We start from the raw sequence: 24956 nt of genomic DNA, 5'->3' as shown, positions 1-24956 counted from the left end.
CAGCAGAGAGCCCTATGCAGGGCTTGAACCCACCAACTGCGAGGTCATGACCTGAGCCAAAGTCGAAGCTTAACTGACTGAGCTAGACAGGTGCCCCAAATGTTTATTTTTGAGAGGGGGAGGGTGTGTGGGAGCTGGGGAGGGGCAGAGAGATTGGGGGTCAGAGGATTTGAAGGAGGCTCTGCGCTGACACTGGAGAGCCTGACGCCGGGCTCCAACTCATAAACCGTGGGATCATGACCTGAGCCAAAGTTGGGTGCTCGACTGAACAACCCAGATGCCTTTCCTTTCTATAATTTTAATGTGATTTCAAAAGTATCATGTGATACATGCATGTAATCAATAAACTATTTTTTTAACAAGCAATCATATGTAAAATTAACTTATTAGGTATAAATGTATTATTTTATATCTATTAAATTATTCATTATGGAAAACGAATTATTTTAAAATTAATTTGTAATTTTGATAGCTTTATTATATCTCTTCTTTTAACATCCACATTTGTTTTGTAGGTTCAAAGGAGAAATTTAACATTAAAATTAAAATTGAGTTACAGTCTTGTTTTGGTATAAAACATACCAGCAAATAAGATGTCTGAAAAGGAGGGTACTTCAGAAGAGCTAGAAGATATCACTAGTCAATGTAGGAAAGAATCTGGATCATGGTCAGAAGAGCCTGAATTTATTAAAGAAACATCAAATTCATTAGAAGAAGTTTGTGATGGGAAACCTTCCAGTCAGATTTGTGAAACACATCTTAGAAATGATAAATTAGGTATATATGATGATACATCAGCATTGTCCCCCAAAAATAAATCTAAGAGAAATGAAGAACAAAGGAAAACTCTTCAATTTTCTGAAACAATCACTCTATATGACACCTTTCAGTCAAAAAGTGCTACTTCACAAAGTCCACCATTATCAATGACTGAGATGGTTGCTGAAAATCAGGCTTTCACTGGCTTATCTCATGAAACATTAGAAAAAAACAGTGCACAACTCTCTGAGGAAAATCAGAAAGGAATTGGCTTAGGATCAGATAACTTTACAGTTAACCTCAAGGCCAAGGGTTTACAAGAATTCCCTAAGGACATCGTAAAAATCAAATATGTAAAATATCTATATTTGGATGAGACCTAAATCAAAAGTTTTAAAGGGGCAGACTCAGGTGATCTGCTAGGACTTGAAATTCTATCCTTGCAAGGAAATGGGTTATCATCATTTCTATCTGAAATTCAGTTACTTCATAATTTAAGGATACTAAATGTCAGTCATAATCAAATATCACATATACCTAAAGAAATATCACAGGTTGGGAATATCAGGCAACTCTTTTTTAATAACAATTATATTGAGAATTTTCCTTCTGGGTTAGAAAGTCTTGGAAACTTAGAAATTTTAAGTTTGGCTAAAAATAACTTAAGACATATACCAGACATTCTGTCTAGTTTGAAAAACTTGACGGTTCTCAATCTGGAATATAATCAGTTAACAATATTTCCTAAAGCTCTGTGCTTCCTTCCAAAGTTAATTTCACTAAACCTTACTGGAAACCTGATAAGCAGTTTGCCAAAAGAAATTAGGGAGCTTAAACATTTAGAAAAACTTTTACTGGATCATAATCAACTTACTTTTTTGGCTGTGGAGATTTTTCAATTGCTCAAAATGAAAGAAATCCAACTGATAATAAACTGGAAGTTATTTCACAGAAAACTGAGAATTTTAAGGAAGTCAGAATTCTAATACTTGATAAAAATTTATTAAAAGAAATACCAGAGAAAATTTCCCACTGTGTAATGTTGGAATGCCTTAGTCTTAGTAATAACAAATTAACAGAACTTCCTAAGAACATCCATAAGCTAAAAAATTTAAGAAAACTCCATGTAAACAGAAATAATATAGCGAGAATACCTGAAAATATCTCACATCTTAATAGTATGTTCAGTCTAGAATTTTCAGGAAATGCAATCACAGATGTTCCCATTGAAGTAAAAAATTGTAGAAAAATAACAAGTTGAATTGTGTTATAACAGAATAATGTATTTTCCAGTAGGTTTGTGTGCCTTAGATTCTCTTTATTATTTGAATTTTAATGGAAATTATATTTCAGAAATACCTGTGGATATATCTTTCATTAAACAATTGCTTCATTTAGAGTTAAATAAAAATAAACTCCTCATATTTTCTGAGTATTTATGTTCTCTTATTAATCTTGAATATCTAGATCTTGGTAAAAACCAAATAAGGAAAATTCCACCATTTATTTCCAATATGGTATCACTCTGTGTTCTGATTTTATGCTGTAATAAATTTGAAGCTTTTCCTATAGAAGTATGTACCTTAGAAAATTTGCAAGTATTTGATCTTTCAACAAACCAAATACAGAATATCCCTTCAGATATCTGTAACCTAAAAAGAATCCAGAAATTAAACATCTCAAGCGATCAATTTATATATTTTCCTATTGAGCTGTGCCAACTTCAATCACTGGAAGAGCTGAATATAAATCAGATAAATGGAAGAAAGGCAAGAAACTTATATTTTTGGCCTTGGAGAGAAGTTGGCATTGGAGGGGATAAGAATCTAAACTGTAGTGTATGTGTGTATGTTTTAAAATTAGCTGGAATATTTTATTTGTTTTAAATAGGCTTTTTTCTTTTAAACCCCAAACATGCCTTAAAAATATATTTCTCAACATGAAAGATTCATAGAAAAATATTTCATTAAAATGAAATTCTAAGTAACTAAAGCTGTCAATTTTATAGATTTCTTTTTATTTCAGTTTAATTATAAAAAGGAGTCTTAAAGCCATGGATTATAATATAAACACATTACAGAAAATTTGGAAAAATTGAGAAAAGTAAAAAAAAAAAATCATTCCAGAAGGATACTATTGTAAATATTACTATGGGTCACTGGTCATATGTTGATACACCTTACTTTTAGTGTTTTTTTTTTATGTATATGGTTTATATAAGCAATTATAAAAAGTTTCTACACTCAATTTTAGTTTCTTCTATTTTCACTTAATGTAAGCATTTCCACATAATATAACAAATCTTCCCAGTAATGAATTGTTAGAGCCAATACATGATTTATGTAACTAATCATCTGTTATTAAGTATTTAGAGATATTATAATTTTTCATCATATATAAGGCTATGATGAACTTCTTCATAAAAAAAACCTTCTTCATATTTTATTTCCTTAGGGAACTTTTCCTAAAGAACTGCTAGATAAATGGAATAAATGTTCTTATAGTTTAGCATTTTACTTGAACATAAGAATGAATTTTATGGAAATACTTAAAAAAATCAAACAATGTTGATTTATATTAAGATCTTAGTAAACTAACAAAAAGTACCCAGCTATTATCTGGCTAAGTTTAATTTGACCATCAGTCAAATTAAAGTGCTTTGATAGAGCTGGACTATTATCTAGAGCAAGATTTCCCAAAGTCTGTCCTTAAAAACACTAGTCCTGTGAACTGCTCCTTAAAAATAGGTGGGTGGGGTGGGGTAGGGGGGAGAGGGGTTCCTGTGATTACATAGCTTTGAGAAGCACTGGTTTCTTCTCTTAAAGAATCACAATGAACGTTAGTGTATTAAAAGCTCTGTAGAGTCCTGCACTAAAGAAATTGGTTTGTCTCTATTTAACTCACATTTCCCAAACTTACTTACCCCTTTTAAACCTAACACCTGCTATATAATACATTTCCAGAAAGGCTACTCCAGGAAATAGTTGCTTAAGTAGCTGGAGTGAAAAACGATGCATGTGTTTCAAAAGTTGTTATTGCACTAACAGGCACTTTTTGGTTCTGCATTATAATCATCAACTAATTCCTTGTCTGATTTATAATCCTCTCACTTTCTCCTCCTGTATTTTACTGTGCAGATCTACAAGGTTGTGTCCTTAATCTCCTCTTTTTTATTAACTTCATCCCAGACCTCACCACACCATGCACATGACCCTCAAATCTGCGTAACTGGAACTGATCTCCACTACTACTTTAATCCCACAGTTCTCAGTTTCCCTGGAAATTCCCTGTTCTTCTATTGTCTCAAACTCAACATGACTTCAAAATCAAACTCCTCTTTCCAATGTAACTCTCTTCACAACTCCATTTCTGTCTGTAATGCTGCTTTCTTCAGACCTACTAAATCTAGAAATCATGAAATCAACTTTCTTCCCTTTCCATCACTAGTTATACTGAAACTTACACCAAAATCATCTCATTTGTTCCTCTGAAAAATCTCTTGGATCAACTTCTTCATTTTCCAGTGTCACTGTCTCCAACTGGTCCATGGTTATCACTTACTTCATGTCTAGACTACTCCAGGAGCCTCCTGAGTATTCTCTTTGATTCAGTCTTCTCTTTCATCAGGACTTGTCAAAGCTATCAGATTTCCTTACTGAGAAAATTACAGAGTACTATTCTCAGGAATCCAGACTGCATACCTATAGCCTACTTGTGGCGAGTGGTTGCCAAGGGCAACATTATTACAACATCACTTCAAAGATCACCAGATGGGGTGCCTGGCTGGCTCAGTCAATAGAGCATACGACTCTTGATCTTGGGCTGTGAGTTCCAGTCCCACAATGGGCATAGAGCTTCCTTTAAAAAAAAAGAGAGAGAAAAAGAAAGAAAGAAAGAGTAGGCAACCATGTAAAATAAAGCTGGATACCCTTTAAAAAAGAAAAATCACCAGATGGAAAAAAGATTTATAGGAACTCTTTTCAGAATATATATATATAATTGGAAATATCACTTTGATAACCTACTTGAGGTGAAAGTGAAGTGCCTAAAGGATTAATTTATAACAGCAGATGGTCACTAAACAGTCATTTTAAAGAAGATAAGTTCAGGTTCATCAGAGGGCTTTTATTTTGCTAAGTGAAGGATGCCCAACAGGAGTCTTCCTTTCATAGTGGATCTACTAGCACACAGTTCTTAGGTACTTCATCTAATAAATGTTGAGCAAATAGCAAAAAAGAATATTTGCCTGAAGGAAAGTCAAATTATGAACCTACCCACCTGTCTTGACCTGACTCCTACCTCCTAGGGCCAACTCTTAAGGCCTGCCATAGCCCAGTTCCATCTTCTTTCTCCAAACATACCTTCCTCTGCTTCCTATCACCTGTCTTTACTGTTCACCTTCTCTCTGGCCCATTTTTATGCATGGTATTTGTCTTGCCTTAAGTGTCCTGTGACTTCTACTCAATCCTACTCATTCTTTTTTTTAAAAAAAATATGTATTGGGGCGCCTGGGTGGCGCAGTCGGTTAAGCGTCCGACTTCAGCCAGGTCACGATCTCGCGGTCCGTGAGTTCGAGCCCCGCGTCAGGCTCTGGGCTGATGGCTCGGAGCCTGGAGCCTGTTTCCGATTCTGTGTCTCCCTCTCTCTCTGCCCCTCCCCCGTTCATGCTCTGTCTCTCTCTGTCCCAAAAATAAATAAAAAACGTTGAAAAAAAATTAAAAAAAAATATGTATTTATTTATCCCACGTGGTGTGAGATTATGACGTGAGCTGAAACCAAAAGGTAGATGCTTAACCAACTGAGCCACCCAGGTGCCCTCAATCCTATTCATTTTTAAGGGGACATTCAAGTCCTATCTGCTACATGAAGATTTCCTTTAGTTCTTTGATTTGTACTGATATACATTCCCTAAACTTCCACATATCTGTTATTGTACCCTTTATTTTGGCACGGGTTTACCTATCATTTAATACTCTTTTCTGATGGTTTCATATGTGTGTATTTTGTTTCCTGAACTAAATTTTAATCCCCTTTAAGTTAGGGACTGTCTTTTATGCTTCCTTTATATATGGAAGAACACTGAGCACAATATTCAGTATTTACCTTGTTTGGTTATTTCTCAATTCAAAATTCTTTTGTTCACTTGTAGAACTTCCTTTGTTTCAAAAGCCATTTGTGATGGCCATATTTTCTCTGAATACATGTATTTCTTCTTCACCATATCAAGGTATCTTAATTCCTGTTATTTTGCAATGCTTTTTTGAGGCTATACTGCCAACCTGTGTGAGTCCATTCTAAAGGGGTTTACTGAGCATTTACTCAAAATATATCATGATTGGGAATGTGTACACAAAAAGTATAAAATGTATATTATGTCATTTAAAAATCCTAGGAAAATACACCAAGGGACTTTAAAAAGCACTGCTGATGAGAACAGAAATAAAGAGATAAAATGTGGTACAGAAAAGTTGGTAAAGACTTTAGGGAGGGAAGAAAGGGATAGTAAGGGACATCAAGTTCTGGGAGAGTGAGGAAAGTGGGTTAATAAGCCATAGGGTTGAATGGGTAGAATTGGTCAGACCGGGGAGGCACTTGGATGCCACAAAATATATTGTGGATTTTAGTGATATCTCAAATAATGTAATCAGAGAGATTCCAAGAAATATAGGGGAATTGAGAAGTTTGGTTAGTTTAAATGCATACAACAATCAAATACGTTATCTGCCATCATTGTTTCTGTTTACATGATCTCCAGCAACTAAATTTCAGTGGCGAGTGTAAAGCGTAATCAATAAGCATAATCAGTAAGTAGAGTATTCGTGTCTAGGTTGCAAACTTTGCTGACAAGACAGAACAGCAGTCAACATAATGCATTAAGCGCTCATTGGAAGGAAATGCACATCCGAGGTACAGAAAATAAGAGCACAGCATAAGGTCCTGTTGCTTTCCTGAAAGACGTTATAACCAAACTGGGCACCTTGAACATATTCTCATTTCTTTTCTGTCCTCTCTGTCTATACCCAGTCATTCAGTATTTCTTCCCTTTCTGAACCTGACCTCATCTCTCCCTCTACACAAACTTACCTACACAACCTTAGGTCAGCATTTTCTGTATTTTCCTTTCTGGCTCCCCTAATCCTACCCCTGTACACTACAATACTCAGATACCTTATAGTCTTCTACAAAGTAAATCATTAAATAACAACAAAAAAGTAAATCACTCACTCTAAAGGTATCAGAAACGATTTTCCAAAGCACAATAAATACCAGATTGGTATTTTTCTTAATAATTTTTATTATGGTGGTGCTTGGGTAGCTCAGTGACTTAAGTGTCCAACTCTTGATTTTGGCTCATGTCATGATCTCAATGGTTCATGGGATTTGAGCCCCACGTTGGGCTCCAGGCTGACAGCATGAAGCCTGCTTGGGATTCTCTCTCCCTCTCTCTCTGCCCTTCCCCACTCGTACTCTCTTTCTCAAAATAAATAAATAAACTTAAAAAAATAATTTTTATTATGAAATGCTTTCAGAAAATTTATTATGAAAAACTTACAGAAAATAATAAATACCTAGGTACCTACTCCCAGATATAAGGAATGTTAACATTTTTGTGATATTTACTCGATATATTTTTTAATTGTTAAGAAATAAAATAATGGAGTTGAAATTTCTTTTGTCCTTCTACCCAAACTAGAAGTAACCACTATACTGAAATTGGTACGTATCTTTTTTCCTTCCATATTTTCATACATATATATAACCATAAACAAGTAATACTATTTTGAGTTTTTAAATTTTACTAAATCTTATCATGCTATATGATAGTGATTTACTACTCTAAAATTTGCTTTTTTCATTTGTCATATTTCTAAAATTAATCCATATTAATATATACATAGACTTATTTCATTCACTTTAAATCCTACATGATATTCAATTATATGATTAAATAACAATCCATTACCTGGTTGGTAGACAGTTAGGTTGTTTCCAATGTGTTTGCTACTATAAACATCCTGTACATGTTCCTTGTGTACCTCTGCTTGAGTTTCTTTAGTGCATATAGCTATAAGTAGAATTGCTGCATCAGAAGGTATGCACATCTTCAACTTTACCAGATTTGGGCAAATTGATCTCCAGTGGTTGTACCAGCTAAACACATGAACCACTGTATTTATGAAATTTTATCTTTCAGTTGCAAGTAGTGTTTACAACCAGAGCCCTGCATCTTCTTAGATTTAGAGGATTTTCAGAATAAAACAACAAACGTCATCTTTTTTGGTCAATTGTCCTAGTAACACAGTAAAAGGTACAGTAATGCATCAATACTTAGATATAACGGAACTGACATTTTTCTCCTGAACCTCCCAAACTCCCAGTAAGCTGGCTGTGCGGGTACATATCAGTCATTTTACTAATTTTGCAACAACTTGAAGTGAGTTGTAAAAAGTCTGGCAACTGAATTTTTTTGCTCAACCTTTGTGTTTCGGCCAAGTTTTTCTATATTTTAAGGTTACCTAGTTTGTCCAAGGGCAGGATACACTCCACTCAACTACTATTTGTACACAAAAAAATCAGAGGCTGACAAGAGCCCTCTGACCCACTGGAAAATACAACGACGCATCAGAAGCATAATTCTCTGGAGGCTTTCTGGTACTGAATCAAGACAGAATGGGAAGATCAAAGACTTTTCTGCAAGTGTTGCCTGTTCTCTGCTGGTCCACATGAGAATTAGAAAAATATATGTCAGGATCCAACCAGGAGACAGAAATCACAACTTAATAACTAAGTATATATACATGTTGTTAACTACAGAAGTGAAAGAGTGAAAGAGAATTCAAAGTTCATGGTAAAGTAGCAATGGCAGGAAGCAATAACCACCCTATGGGTAAGAGAATAAAGTAGAAAAGACAGAATTATGAACACTCAGAAGCTTGAAGGAAGGGGTCTCTCTCTTGCCCCCCCCCCCCAAAAAAAAACCTCCTGAATTGTGAGATCATGACCTGCGTTGCAGTCAGTACTGATTGGCGGCTGCAGTACTGATTGGCGGGTAGTGGCACCTGCGGAGGTCATGATCTCACAGTGCAGGAGAGGCACCTGCGGAGGTCATGATCTCACAGTGAGGGAGTTTTAGCTTGCTGCAGGAGTTTCAGCTTCTGGCCACTTCAGGTTGGTGGGGGGGGGGGGGGGGAGGGGAGGGAGAGAGAGAGAGAGAGAGAGGGAGGGAGAGAGAGGAAGAAGAGAGTGCGCGGGTGCGTGGGAGAGACTGCGCGCGCGCTAGCGCTAGTTCTGTGAGGGTTGGGACAAGTACAAACTTCAGTTCGTGTTGCTGATGGAGTTTGAGTGTTGCCAGGGTGACAGTAAAAGAAAAACTGTCAAGAAATGCAAAGAAGTAGGTTTGGAGCTAAGTGACAGTCGCTAAGCAACTGGCATGCTACAAGTCACCAGCTTTTATTGCCAAGTTTGAACTTAGAAGGGGTGAGTTCGAGTCTTGTCATTTACTCTGTTTCCTCTATTTATAAAATGAAGCTAACCGGAATATCCATGCTATAGATTTGTTTACAGACTGAATGAGACTTTGAAAGCAGGTAGCATACTGTGAAAGCATTATTCAAGCAAAAGATGTTCATATACTCTTGTGAAATAATCGTCTCTGTCACAAACTAGCAAATTTAGGAAGATAACCCTTATGAACCGTCAGCAAGATGGGAAAGCTATAACTTCTGCTTGTTCACAGACTTGTGGGAATATAATTAGATAAAACTTATGAAAATAGTTTCACAAATGTGAGGTAATATACCAATGAAAGGGATTTATAGCATGGGCTCATAGCATGGGCTTTGGAGTGGAACAGACCTTAGAATTCTAGCTCCATCTTTCAACAGGAAATTTTTTTTAATGTTAACCTTCTGTTTCCTAATCTGTAAATGGAAATGATATCTACTCTTTGATTTGTGAGGATTAAACGGTTAACTACTAAGCACAAAAACTGATGCAATATAGGTTTTAAACAGATGTTGGAGCCTCTCTCCAAGAAGCCAAAATAACAAATGAAAGGAAGTAGATTGGCATGTAAACTGCCTGTGGTTGTCCTCGTGGAGAAGGACAGTTATCTTGCCTTACAGTTCTCTCTACAGGCCTTGATAATTCTACCCTGCAGGTTTGCATCTTCTCCTACCTGTAAGACAGCTAGTTAAGCTAGTACTGTTCTATCTGTTGTTTACAGCTGGCGTCTGTTCTGATGGGTCAGTGCTTGTGCCAAATAAGTTGTTAAATTTTTAAATATACCTTTTAAAATATACCTTTTAATGTTTATTTTTGAGGGAGAGAGACAGAGTATGAATGGGGGTGGGGCAGAGAGAGAGGGAGACACAGAATCTGAAGCAGGCTCCAGGCTCTGAGCTGTCAGCACAGAGCCCAACGCGGGGCTCGAACTCGTAAACCATGAGATCATGACCTGAGCCGGAGTTGGATGCTCAACCGACTGAGCCACCCAGGCACCCCAGTTGTTAAATATTTTAAATAGCACAATTGCTTACACGTACTAATGTAACAGCCTCTGAAAGGACTCCTACCTTTATAGCCTCTCTCTCTCACTTTGTTGCTGCCCATATTTAAAAACATTTTTATTAAAGTATAATATACATAACAAAAAGAGTACATACTGTCTCAAGAAATTAAAATTAAAAGTAGAGCTACCATATAATCCAGCAATTCTATTTCTGGGTATTTATCTGAAGGAAAAGAAAACAGTAACTCAAAAAGATATGTGCACCTCATGTTCATTGCAGCGTTATTTACTTAAGTGTCCATCAATGGATGGATGGATGAAGAAAATGTGGCATGTACACACACACACACACACACACACACACACACACACACACAATGGAGTATTATTCAACCATAAAAAGAAGGAAATTTTGCCATTTGCAACTACATAGATGGACCTGGAGGACATTTTGTTAAGTGAAATAAGCCAGACAAAGACAAATACTGTATGATTTTACTTACATGTGGAATCTAAAAACTGAACTCATAGATAAGGAGAACAGATTGATGGTTGCCACAGGTGGAGCTGGGCAAAATGGATAAAGGGTAACAAAAGGTACAAACTTTCAGTTACAAAATAAGTAAGTCCTGAGATGTAATGTACAGCATGGTGACTATAGTTAATATTTTTGGTATATTTAAAAGTTGTTAAAAGAATAGATCCTAAAAATTTTCATTGCGAATTTGTAACTATGTGTTTTTTTAAATGCTTATTTATTTTTGAGAGAGAAAGGGCAAGCGAGGGAAGGGCAGAGAGAGAGGTGGGGGGCGGGGGACTGATGATCCAAAGCAGGTTCTGCATTTACAGCAGCAAGCCCAATGTGGGGCTCAAACTCATGAACCTCAAGACCTGAGAAGAAGTTGGACACTCAACCGACTGAGTCCCCCAGGCACCCTGTAACTATGTGTTGTGATGGATGTTAACTAGACTTATTATGTTGACCATTTTACAATATACAAATGTTGAATCATCATGTTATACATCTGCAACTAAAATGTTATATGTCAATTATAATTCAATTTTTTAAAAGTACATATTTTAAGTATACAGCTCAATGAACTTTCACACACTGAACAAACCCATATTTCAGAACCTCGATCAAGAGACAAGACATTCCCAGAAACCCTTTCTTATGCCATTCCAGCCACTTTTCCCCTTTCTCTCAACCAAGGGTAAACACTATCATGATTTCCAATAGTGGGCCTTAAATGAAGTCATGAAGTATATACTCTTTTATACCTGGATTCTTTCACTCAACATTATGTTTGTGAAATTCACTCATGTTACTCTGGGTGGCTGTGGACAATTCACTCTCAGTGCTATTCATATTCTGCTGTTGATAAACATTTAGCAGAAAAGCAATTCTTTTCTTGTGGTCAGATAAAAAACTGATTTTAATCCTTTTAAATTTATTTGGACTAGCTTTATGGCTCAGCATATAGGCTACCTTGATAAACACACCATACACCCTTTTTTTTAATACAAATTTTAGTCAACAAACAGTGTAATATTGGTTTCAGGAGTAGAATTCAGTGATTCATCAATTACATTCAACACCCAATGCTCATCACAACAAGTGCCCTCCTTCCTACCCATTACCTATCTAGCTCATCTCTCACCCACCTCCTTCCATCAACCCTCAGTTTGTTTTCTATTTTATGAGTCTCTTGTGGTTTGTTTTCCTCTCTCCTCTCCATCCCCCCCTTCCCATATGTTCATCTGCTTCATTTCTTAAACTCCATATATGAGTGAAATCATATGGGATTTGTCCTTCTCTGATTGCCTTATTTTGCTTAGCATAATACATTCTAGCTCCAAACACATGATTGTAAATGGCAGGATTTCGTTCTTTTTGATGGCTTAGTAATATTCCATTGTATATATATACCACCTCTTCTTTATCCATTTATTGACTATTGTTGATTATTGTTGATAATGTTGCTATAAGAACTGGGGTACATGTACCCCTTCAAATCTATATTTTTGTATCCTTTGGGAAAATACCTACTTAGTGCAATTGCTGGGTCATAGGGTAATTCTATTTTTAATTTTTTGAGGAGCCTCCATACTGTTCTCCAGAGTGGCTGCACCAGTTTACATTCCCATCAATAGTGCAATCACACACTATACACTCTTTAAAAAATATACTCTGAAATGTTAGCTACAGTGTTTTATGAATATCATATTAAGTCCAGATGGTTGATAGTTTTGTTGGAATCTTCTGTCTTTACTGGTATATTATCTTGTTATGCTTTAGAAAATAGTGTTAAAATCCAAAACTATGGTTGTGTAATTGTGTATTTGTTGCTTTCATTGTCAACTTTTTTCATGTATTTTGAAGAACTGTTATAAGAAAATGCACATACATGATTATTATGACTTTCAATTCTAATAAATTTTTTATCATCTGAAATCCCCAAATGTCCCTCTTTATCTCCAGTAATAATCTTTATCTTGAAGGGTATTTTATCTAATATTAAGATAGCCACTCCAGTTTTGTTAACCTTACTGTTCACATGGTATATCTTTACTATCAATTTACTTTCAACATATCTGTGTCTTTATATTTAAAGTATATCCCTTTCAGGCACCTGGATAGCTCAGTTGGTTAAGCCTCTGACTCTTGATTCTGGCTCAAGTCATGAGATGAAGCCCCATATCTGGTTCTGCGTTGACAGCATGGAGCCTTCTTGGGATTCTCTCTCATCTCTCTGCTCCTCTCTAAGTAAAATAATAACTGATTAGCTAAGTATTAAAAAATAAAGTACATCCCTTGTAGACAAAATGTAGTTGGGCCTTGATTTTCATCCTTTCTGGCAATCCCTGCCTTTAACTGGAGGATTCAGTCAATGAACATTTAATGTAATTATTGGTATAGTTGGATTTAGATCAGCCATTTCACCACTTGTTTTCTGTTTCTCTCCTCTGTTAACTCTTTTTCTGTCTTCTTGTTGAACTATTCTTGTTTAGTTGCTTTCAAGATGTTCTCATCTTTGGTTTTCAGCAGTTTGACTATGTTGTGCCTAAGTGTGTTTTTTATTATAATTTAGGTGAAATTCACAAAACATAAAATTAACAATTTTAGAGTGAACATTTTTGGTGTCATTTAGCACATTAACAAAGTACTACAATGTACCACTCCCTCTATCTGGTTCCAAACATTTCATCAACCCCAAAGGAAGCTTTTACTCATTATTAAACAGTTACTCTCTGTTCTCCCCTCTCCTCTCCCTCTTGTTACCATCAATGTGCAGGACACCTCTATGAAGATGCCTAATATTATGGATGTGTCATACAAATGGAATTGCATAATATATGACTTTTCTGGATTGACTTCTTTCACTTAATGTTTTCAAGTTTCATCCATGTTGTAGCTTGTATGAGTAGTTCCTATTATGGCTGAATAGTATTACACTGTATGTATATACTACAGTTTGATGATCCATTCGTCGTCTGATGGACATTTGGGCTGCTTTCATCTTGTGGCTATTGTGAATAATGCTGCTATGAACATGTTCACACATGTGTTTATTTCAGTATGTTTTCAATTCTTTGGGCATATTCCTAGAGATAGAATTCCTGTGTCATATGGTAATTTTGTATAATTTTTTGAGGAACTGTCAAATTGTTTTCCACAGAGGTAGAACCATTTTACAGTCACACCAGCAATGTACAACAAGTGCAGTTTCCCCATATCCTTGTCAATATCTGTTGTTTTACAAGTTTTGGATTACAGTTATGCTAATGAATGTGAAATGGTATTGATTGAAATTTCCCTAATGACTAATGATGTTTAGCATATTTTTTAGGTGCTTGTTGGCCATAAGCATATCTTTTTGGAGAAATGTCTATTCAAGTCCGTGGCCCATTTTTAAATTGGTTTTTAATTGGGTTATTTTGTTGCTGAGTTGAAAGAGCCCCTTATATATTCTGAATACTAGATCCTTATCAGATATGTTTTACAATTAATTACTTCCTTTCTATAGACTGCCTTTTCATTCTGGATAATGTCCTTTGATACATAAAAGTTTTAAATTTTCATGAACTCCAATCATCTAGTCTTTCTTTTTGTTGCTTATGTTTTTGGTGTCATAACTAAAAATCTATTAGCAAAATCCAAGATCACTAGGATTTTTCCCTATGTTTGGGGCGCCTGGGTGGCTTAGTTGGTTGAGTGTCCAACTTCAGCTCAGGTCATGATCTCACACTCCATGAGTTCGAGCCCTGCGTCGGGCTCTGTGCTGACAGCTCAGAGCCTGGAGCCCACTTCACATTCTGTGTCTCCCCCTCTCTCTGCACCACCCCCCCCCCCCGCTCATGCTCTGTCTCTCTTTCTCTCTCTCTCAAAAATAAAATAAAAACATCTCTTTAAGTTATTAATTCATTTTGAGTTAATTTTTATATTTGGTGTGAGGTAAGAGATCCACTATGATTCTTTTGCATGTGGATTTGTAGTTATTCTAGCACCATTTTTTGAAGATTATTTTTCCCCTTTGCATGATCTGAGTACCCTTGTTAAAAATTAATTGGCCAACTCTGGAAAACAGTATGGAGGTTCCTCAAAAAATTAAAAATATAGCTACCATATGACCCAGCAGTTGCACTACTAGGTATTTACCCAAGGAATACAGGTATGCTGTTTCAAAGGAACACATGCACCCCAATGTTTATAGTAGCACTATCAACAATAACCGAAGTATGGAAAGAGCCCAAATATCCATCGATGGTTGAATGGATAAAGAAGATGTGGTATAAACACACACACACACACACACACACACACACTCACACACTGGAGTATTACACGGCGATCAAAAAGAATGAAATCTTGCCATTTGCAACTATGTGGATGGAACTAGAGGGCATATGCTAAGCGAAATTAGTCAGTCAAAGAAAGATGAATATCATATGACTTCACTCATATGAGGACTTTATGATACAAAACATATGAACATAAGGGAAGGGGAGCAAAAATAATATAAAAACAGGGAGAGGGAAAAAACATAAGAGACTTAAATATAAAGAACAGAGGGTTGCTGGAGGGGTTGTGGGAGGGGGGATGGTCTAAATGGGTAAGGGGCTTAAGGAATCTACTCCTAAAATCATTGTTGCACCATGTGCTAATGAACTTGGATGTAAATTATAAAAAATAAATAAATTAGAGAAAAAATTAATTGGCCATAATATATGGATTTATTTCTGGACTCTGAATTCTATTCCATTTGTCTATATGTTGAACCTATGCCAATCTCATACTATTTTCCACTTAGTTAACATAAAATGTAATATTAGTTTTAGGTGTAGAATATAGTGATTTAACACTTCCGTACATCACCTGGTGTTCATTACAAGTGCACTCCTTAATCCCCATCACGTATTTAACACACACCCCTACCTACCTCCTTTCTGGTAACCATCAGTTTGTTCTCTATATTTAAGAATTTGTTTCTTGGTTTGCCTTTCTCTCTCTTTTTTCCCCTTTTGTTTTGTTTCTTAAATTCCACGTATGAGTGAAGTCAGTTTCTCCGACTGACTTACTTAACTTACCGTAATACTCTCTAGCTCCATCCATGTCATTGCAAAGGGCAAGATTTCATTCTTTTTATGGCTGAGTAATAGTCCATTGTATTACATGTATCACATCTTCTTTATTCAACAGTCGATGGAAATTTGGGTTGTTTCCATAATTTGGCTATTGTTGATCATGCTTCTGTAAGCATTGGGATGCATGTATCCCTTTGAATTAATATTTTTTTACTCTTTGGGTAAATATCTAGTAGTGCAATTGCTGGATCATAAGGTTCTATGTTTAACTTTTTGAGGAACCTCCATGCTGTTTTCCAGAGTGGCTGCAGCAATTTGCATTCCCACCAATAGTGCACAAGGTTCCCCTTTCTCCACATCTTTGCCAGTACCTGTTGTTTCTTGTGTTGTTGATTTTAGCCATTCTGACAGGTGTGAGGGGATATCTCATTGTAGTTTTGATTTGCATTTTCCTGATGATCAGTGATGTTGAGCATCTTTTCACATGTCAGTTTGTCATCTGTATGTCTTCTTTGGAGAAATGTCTATTCATGTTTTCTGCCCATTTTTAAAATGGATTATTAATTTTTGGGGTGTTGAGTTTCCTAGGTTCTTTATATATTTTGAATATTAACTATCAGATATGTCATTTGCAAATATCTTCTCCCATTCCATAGGTTGCCTTTTCGTTTTGCTGATGGTTTCCTTCACTGTGCAGAAGCTTTTTATTTTGATGAAGTCCCAATAGTTTCTTTTTGTTTTTGTTTCCTTGGCCTTAGGAGACATATCTAGAAAGAAGTTGCTACAGTTGATGTCAAATAAGTTACTGCCTGTGTTCTCTTGTAGGATTTTTATGGTTTCAGGTCTCACATTTAGGTCTTTATTCCATTTTAAATTTATTTTTGTGTATAGTGTAAGAAAGTGGTCCAGTTTCATTCTTTTGCATGTTGCTGTCCAGTTTTCCCAACACCATTTGTAGAAGAGACATTCTTTTGCCAATTTAATATTCTTTCCTGCTTTGTCAAAAATTAATTGGCCATATAATTGTGGGTTCATTTCTGGGTTTTTTATTCTATTCTGTTGATCTATGTATCTATTTTTGGGTCAGTACCATACTGTTTTGATTACTACAGCTTTGTAATATATCTTGCAGTCTGGAATTGTGATACATCCAGCTGTATTTTTATTTTTCAAGATTGCTTTGGTTATTTGGGGTCTTTTGTAATTCATACAAATTTTAGGATTATTTTGAAAAAGGAACAAAGTTGAAGGACTCCTGAAACCTGATTTTAAGCCTTATGAAAGGCTATGGTAGTAAAGTGTAGTCTTGGCAAAATAACAGACATAGATCAGTAGAACACAATACATAGGCTAGAAATAGACCCATGCATATATGGTCAATTGATTTTTGACAAATATGCACATGTAATTCAACAGAGAAGATGGTATTTTCAACAAATGGTGCTGGAGCAACTAGATGACCAGAAGCCAAAAAACAAGATAAACTGCAACAATAATAAAACTTTGATCCACACCACATACCATATAAGAAAATCAACTCAAAATGAATCACAGATCTAAATGTAAAAGCTAAACCTATAAAACTGCTAGATAAAAACATAGAAGAAAATCTTTGTAACCTTGGCAAAGATTTCTTAGATATAACACCAAAATCACAATCCTTAAAAAATTAATAAATTGAACTTCATCAAAATTAGAAACCTCTGCTCTTCAAAAAGTGTTGTTAAAAGAATGAAAAGAAAAGCCACAGACTGGAAGAAAATATTTGCTGAATATATAAAAAATAATTGTCAAAAGTCAACACTGAGCAGTTAACTCAATAAAAATTGGCATACAAGTTACGGAAAGAACCAAAATTTCCATCAACTGATGAATGGATAAAGGAGATATGGGACATATATACAATGGAATATTACTCAGCCATAAAAAATAAAGAAATCTTGCCATCTGCAACAACATGGATGGATCTAGAGAGTATTATGCTAAGTGAAATAAGTCTAAGAAAGACAAATCCCATGTGACTTCACTCATATGTGGAATTTAAAAAACAAAGTAGATGAACATAGCAGGGAAAAGAGGTAAACCAGGAAACAGACTCTTAACTATAGAGAATAAACTGAAGGTTACTAGAGGGGAGATGAGTGAGGGATGGGTTAAGTGGGTGATGGGTTAAGGAGGGCACTTGTAGTGATGAGCCACTAAATTCCACACCTGAAATTAATATTATACTGTATGTTAACTAACTGGAATTTAAATAATAACTTGAAAAAAAAGAAAAATTGGCATAAATTGTGAACACTTTACAAAGAATGTATATGAATGGCAAATAAGCATAAGAAAATATAATGATATCATTAGTATGAGAGAAATATGAATTAAATCTACAATGAGATCTTTGTATTAGAATAACTAAAATTAAAATCTGACAGTACCAAGAACTACACCTGGAACTCTGATACACTGATGGTAGGAATGCAAAAGGGTACACACTCTAGAAAACGGTTTCATAATTTCTTATAAAGTTATATGTATATTTACCATACAACCCATCAATCACACTCCAACTACACTTTTAAGTGAAATGAAATTTAGATTCAATAAAAAACTGAGTACAAATATATAGAGTGGTTTTATTCATTATTGCCAACAAGTGGAATCATTCTAAACATCACTTATTTAGTGGATGGATAAATTATCACATCCATATAATGGAATACTTCTCATTAATAAAAAGGAACAAACTATTGGTATGTCAATAGACACCAATAAATCTCTAATGTATTATGCTAAATTAAAGTCAAACCCTAAATACTATATGTTGTGACTTATATTTATTATACATATGCATAAACATTATATTTTATAATTATGGGCTTACAATGTTTATAAAACCCCATATACATATGTAGGTATGTATTTGTACATCTATCTGCACATACCCATTCCCAAAAGCAATGAGCAAAACTAGTATCCAGATCTCCAGATCTTGGTTTCTTTCTTTTTTTTTGAGAGAGAAAGTGAGAGCATGAACAAGCAAGGGAGTGAGGGACAGAGTGAGAGGGAGAGAGAATCTCAAGCAGGCTCCATGCCCAGTGCACAGCTATCCCACAACCATGAAATCACAATCTGAGCCAAAATCAAGAGTTGGATGCTCAACCAACTGAGCTACCCAGGTGCCCCCAGATCTTGGTTTCTGAATGCCATTCTTCATTAAAAGGAACAGGTTTCTTTATTTATGACTATAAATAATATAACTATAAATGTATAAATAAAGGCAAACTTTAGGCCAGTTCCTCTCTAAATGATTACAAATTCTTACCTTGTCAGTTACCACAATTTTACTTTTTATGTTCAGTTTATATTGAGTAAGGTGATGTTGAAAACATATTTAGGGAATTAGAGTTTAATTCGCACTCCTTGATGGTGGACTAGACTTAGCTTAGTTTGGAACTCAGTTCCAAAAAAATAGAGTATGGACAAGAAAAGAATGAAAACATTATATTGGAGAAACCTGGCAAGACACTAATTTAGCTGTGGGATCAAGCTTAACATCGCTAGTGATGTCATACAGGTATTAGGTACCTTTGCTGTGATGTGATGAGAGTTCTTCACTTCTGTGGCATTCTTTCCAAAAAACCCCATAACCCAAGTGTTATCATGAGAAAATATATGAGGTAAATTCAAACTAAGGAATATTCTACAAAATACCTAGTCGGTACTGTTCAAACTGTCAAGATCATGAAAAACAAGGAAAGACTGAGAAACTGTCTCAGACCAGAGGAGACTAAGAAGACATAACTATATGCAATGTGTTATCCTGGCATGGATTTTGGAACAGAAAAAGGACACCGATAGAAAAACTAATGAAATCCAAAACTGTCTGAAGTTTAATAGTAATGTGCCAATGTTAGTTTCCTAATTTTGACAAATATAATATGATAATGTGAGATGATGACATTAGGGGAAACTAAATCTGGATGAGGAATCTATATTCAAGAATTCTCTACAATTTCTGCAACTTGCTGTAAATCTGAAATTATTCTAAACAATCTAATTATCCTTAAACAATTACCATCACACTTACTCTGTAAAATCCTTTCCCGTACTATAAGAGGACAGCCTCTTAACTTATTTTTCCATCCTCTGAGAGAATGGAACCACAGCTCAGTTTCTATACATCCTCCTTTTCATGCCTAGCAAGTGGACTTCAGTAAGAATTTACATCTGCCAGCACTGTGAGGGTCCTCTGGTACTGTGCCAGTGAGACACAGTAAATGCTCCATAAGTAGTTGTTTATCTTCATATTTTTCTTTATACAGAAAGGTATAATTCAATTATAATTTTTTTCTACTAGGAAATAATCTGACATATCTGCCTAGGGGTATACACAACCTTTTTTCACTGAAGGAGATAAATTTTGATGATAACACTTTGCTAAGACCTCCAATGGAAATCTGTAAAGGAAAACAACTCTATACAATTGCACACTATCTAGAGAGGGCAGATAAGTGATAAGTAAGTGATAAGTGAGTGATTGACTAGTTTACATGTCATTTTCTAGTATAATCTATAAATTAGAAAATAGTTTGCTTTCATTAGAGGTTTTCAATCTGGCATAGGCATGAAAATATTCATTATCTTCCCTTTTCTGAAGGTTAGGAGTTTATTTTGATAATTCATATTATTTAATCTGTGTCCACACAAACTAAACCATTGAAAACAGGCAAACCCAAGTGGGGGGTTGGGCTGCTTTCCACCTGTTGGCCTCAATGCCCTTCAACAGGTTTTTCATTATGGTTGTGGCCAAACTTAGATATTCCACACAAAAATTTATTCACTGGTTTTGATCTGTATCACCATAAATAGTTGCTCTAAAACTCTCATCTGGCCTTGAAGAAAGTCCTTCCATCTTTCCATTGAAACCAATCAGGTTTTGGCCCACTATGATCACCTATCTGCAGTCTGTGGGTAGTCTTCATTCTTTGTCCTTAAGCATTCCTTTGGTTGTCCCTGATTATTTCACACAGAAGGTCCATTTTCTTTAAGTGTCTTTCCACTGGACCAGATGGAGACTGGTTTCTCCAAGCCTCTGGGATGGAAGTTTCACTGTCCAATTTTTTCCTTGGGGCTAGATTCCCAACAACTAAGCTTTTTGCTAGGACTCTGACTTTGTTTCTTATAGCCAGTCCTTAGACTGGATTCAGATTTTGGTCCTCCAATTCAACGCAGTAGTTAAGAAGTATTAAATCAATTTAATAAGTACTGATCCAGATTTGGGGAAAGGGAATATACAAAACTCTCCACCCAAATCATTCTACTATGTTCCCTGTCTGTGTAATCAGAAGCTTGCATCAGCATAATCTCATAATCTAGTGGTAGGGTCACTAAAAATATACAGTATCTTTAAGCCACAATATACATCCATATGCATCACTACCAGTCAGAAGTTTTTGCAAGATTTGGGCCTCACTGATGGAAGGAACCTAAGAGATAAAATTAAAAGTCACAGTAGCTGTTTTTTCTAACTTGCTAAGCAAGTTGTTTCTCCTAATTATTTTCATTAAAAAGGAATATTTTGTGGTAACTATTTCTATAAAATAAATTTTAGAAGTTTCCAAGGATCCATAAAGTATTCCTGTTAGGAATACAGTACTTTAGAGAAGGGCTGTATAGTTACACAATTGAACTTCCCTGCTAAAATTCTGTTACTCAAGTTCCCAAGGAGGGAGGACTCATGTCATTCTATCCTCAATGGGGAAAGTGCAATGGGAAATGGCAACAGATCAAAGTCAGCAAAAATGAGAGAACCCTAGTCATTTGTCTCCTTTTAAAAAAAATTAATGTTTATATTTGAGAGAGAGAGAGAGAGAGAGAGAGAGAGAGAGAGAGAGAGAGAGAGACAGAGTGCGAGCAGGTGAGGGGCAGAGAGAGGGAGTCACAGAATCTAAAGCAGGCTCCAGGCTCTGAGCTGTCAGCACAGAGCCCAACACGGGGCTTGAACTCACAAACCACCATGAGATCATGACCTGAGCCCAAGTTGGACACTTACCTGCCTGAGCCACTCAGGTGCCCCTTTCCTTTCTATGTTCAAGGGGCCTTCATACTGCAGGCACCCAGGGACAGTAGAGAGGAAATTGTCATGAGAAATGTATTTATTCCCCAATTAACAAAGAACATGGGGTTTCTTCCTTATGATTTTGCTTAGGATATTGGATTTTCATTTATAGCATTAGCATACAATCTAGCCTGAGGGATTGAGATGATTATAGAGGGGTGGGAGATTGATAGTTCTTGAAACTTCCCAAAGTACCTTAGTCAACAAAATAAATCTAGTCCAAGATAGTTAGAAGCTTAAAAAAAAAAAAAACACCTAAAAACTCTCTACTTACATCTAAGCTAGCATTCATTAAATAAATCATTTGAATATAAAATATACATATACACACTATATCTGTAGTAGATGTGGTACATTATGGTACATGAAGAAGCCCATTAAGAAGCCAGAATCAAAGGAAAGAGTTAAATTCATTTCAAACCGTGAAAGGATTAAAGAAAGGGTTTCAAAATCACTTTGAGGTTACTTATAATATACTTTTAAATGGCCATTTTATGTTGTAGGTTATTCAGATTTTAGAAAAAATAGAACAAATGATTCAAATTTCAGTTTGTAAATTAGGTCTGCATCTTCTTTTCAATTTTACTTGACATGGACATTTGATAGGAGCACAGGATAAGGAACCCAGATTTAATATTAACCCAAAGTAGAGTATATTTTTCAAAAGAGATGGCTTATATTTTCTTTTATGTTCAAATGTAGAGAAAATCCTAAAGAAGATCTTCAACATAGTTGCCAAAAATATCACTGAAACAAATTTTAATTTTTTGTGTCAAAAACTAAGCCTGGCAATCTCAGAAACAGATATGCCTACAAAGAGGTATGTATGAGTGACAATATGTGGTATAAGCTTATTCTCATGTTGATTTATATCATATTGATATTATAAGGTTTTGAAACAGTCATATTAACATGAATTCTAATTTGCTGTAAAAGACTCTGATTTTAGTTTACTATGTATTTGCGAATCATGTGAGTAGAGTAGTTAAGAGTAAGGGCTCTCAAGGCAAACTTCTTGGCTTTAAATCGCAACGAGTTTTGTGACCTTGTATAAGTCCCTTAACTTACAGGTGCTTCAGTTTCTCCACTGGTAAAATAGATACATTTAACTAAGAGAGTGTCATGCGATTAAATTATTAAGCATGTAGTACTATAGCAGTAATACACTGCCTGAGAATAAATAACCCACAATTATTGTTTTGAGATCTTGAGTAAATCTCTCTTAGAACTGAATGTTAATTGAATTGATTTCCTACCAGGAAATGAAAGTTGGCATGGGGCTAACGTTCATTTACTATTTGCCAAGCTCTGTGCTAAATTTTATATAAACTTTCTTCATCAATTAATTTAATCCTCACTTCAATCAGGTAAATTGGTTTGAAAATGTAGGGGAGTAATATTGAAGTAACTTAAAACAATGTTCTTAATTGGTCACTAAAATAATATTATCTTTAAAATTTTCAGCACTGTTTCATTAAGTGAGAGAGTCCGCCAAGCACTTAATAGGTGGAGAACAGAAAGTAACAACCTGTCACTAACTACAGCTGCTTTAACAGACCAACTAACTCAGGCACTAATGATGATAGGAGCATATGAAATTATGGACAAAATAACAGCTTTAAAAGTTTTTACAGGTGCAATTAAATTCTGAACAGTGTACTCATAATAAAAACTGAAAATTTATAATGTACTTACATAATTGAAACCGGATAAAAGAGAATTGCATGTCATGTCTCTTTTCATGCATTCCTAAGAGATAATGATAATTTATGGCTCTCACTTTAATCACTGTGATAATAAAATATCACAGACACTGGTTTGTGTATTTGTCATGTTGCCCTGGAATTATGATAATAATAAAAAAATTTTGTTTATTTTGAGAAAGAGCGGGGGAGGGGCAAAGAGACAGGGAGAGAGAGAATCTCAAGCAGGCTCTGTGCTATCAGTAAGAGCCCAGCATGGGGCTCAATCCCACAAATTGTGAGATCATGATCTGAGCCAAAATCAAGAGTTGGACGCTTAACTGACTGAGCCACCCACATGCCTTGGTAATGATTTTTATTTTTTTTTTTAAATTTTTTTTTCAACGTTTTTTATTTATTTTTGGGACAGAGAGAGACAGAGCATGAACGGGGGAGGGGCAGAGAGAAAGGGAGACACAGAATCGGAAACAGGCTCCAGGCTCCGAGCCATCAGCCCAGAGCCTGACGCGGGGCTCGAACTCACGGACCGCGAGATCGTGACCTGGCTGAAGTCGGACGCTTAACCGACTGCGCCACCCAGGCGCCCCGATAATGATTTTTAAAAAGAAATAATTCCACTTAAAAATTCTTTGTTATAGGGGCACCTGGTTGGCTCAGACAGATAAGTGCCGGACTTTAGCTCAGGTCATGATCTCATGGTTTGTGGGTTTGAGCCCTGCCGTCAGGCCTGGAGCCTGCTTCAGATTCTATGTCTCTCTCTCTCTGCCCCTCTCCCACTTGCACTCTGTCTCTCTCTCTTCTCTCTCATAAATAAACATTAGAAAAAAAATTTTTAAATTCTTTTTTATGTAATGCTTTTATACAACCCAGGATTTATAGGTAATAAGGTCATTAGTAACTTTCAATGGAGTTAGAAAGCAGGGCAATTTTGTTTTAGATGCTAGCTTAAAAACTGAAATTCATGTACCATTCCTACTGTTTCTCCATTAGGAAGGGGAGAGCTCTGTTAAATATAAACCAGAGCCAAGATCAGTAATCCTCTACAGATCTCCCTCAATTTTTAATAGGGTCCCATCCCGATAAATCCAATATGAATTTAAAATAACGTAAATCCAAAAAGCAGTTTATACCACATCTTCTTTACCCATTCATTTATTGATGGACATTTGGGCTGCTTCCAAATTTAGCTATTGTATATAATGCTGCAATAAATGTAAGAGTGCATGCATCCCTTTGAATTAGTGTTGTTGAATTTTTTGGGTAAATGCCCAGTAGTGTGATT

General features: G+C 35.6%; 2 protein-coding genes across 3 annotated transcripts in view; both read left to right on the top strand.

The window, feature by feature from the left end:
- The first annotated feature begins 486 nt into the window (after positions 1–486).
- LRRD1 (leucine rich repeats and death domain containing 1) lies at positions 487–23622 on the top strand. The gene is given in 9 exon segments (XM_053896728.1): positions 487–1680; positions 1683–2010; positions 2012–2605; positions 6384–6497; positions 6499–6530; positions 20211–20365; positions 22475–22532; positions 22674–22791; positions 23436–23622. Coding segments are annotated over 9 exon segments (2673 nt in total). The 5' UTR covers positions 487–593.
- Positions 9008–24956, top strand: part of CYP51A1 (cytochrome P450 family 51 subfamily A member 1) — a 55353-nt gene continuing 39404 nt past the window's right edge. For both annotated transcript variants that reach the window (XM_053897137.1, XM_053897136.1), the window contains exon 1: positions 9008–9237. The gene's annotated coding sequence lies outside the window, so the exon portion shown is untranslated. The remainder of the gene's footprint in view (positions 9238–24956) is intronic.

The sequence above is a fragment of the Panthera pardus genome, unplaced genomic scaffold (assembly GCF_024362965.1).
Source record: "Panthera pardus isolate Hobbes unplaced genomic scaffold, ASM2436296v1 HiC_scaffold_8, whole genome shotgun sequence".
In the NCBI taxonomy this organism is placed as follows: domain Eukaryota; kingdom Metazoa; phylum Chordata; class Mammalia; order Carnivora; family Felidae; genus Panthera; species Panthera pardus.
The sequence above is the reverse complement of the archived record's forward strand: the minus strand, read 5'-3'. Positions and strand labels throughout refer to the sequence as shown.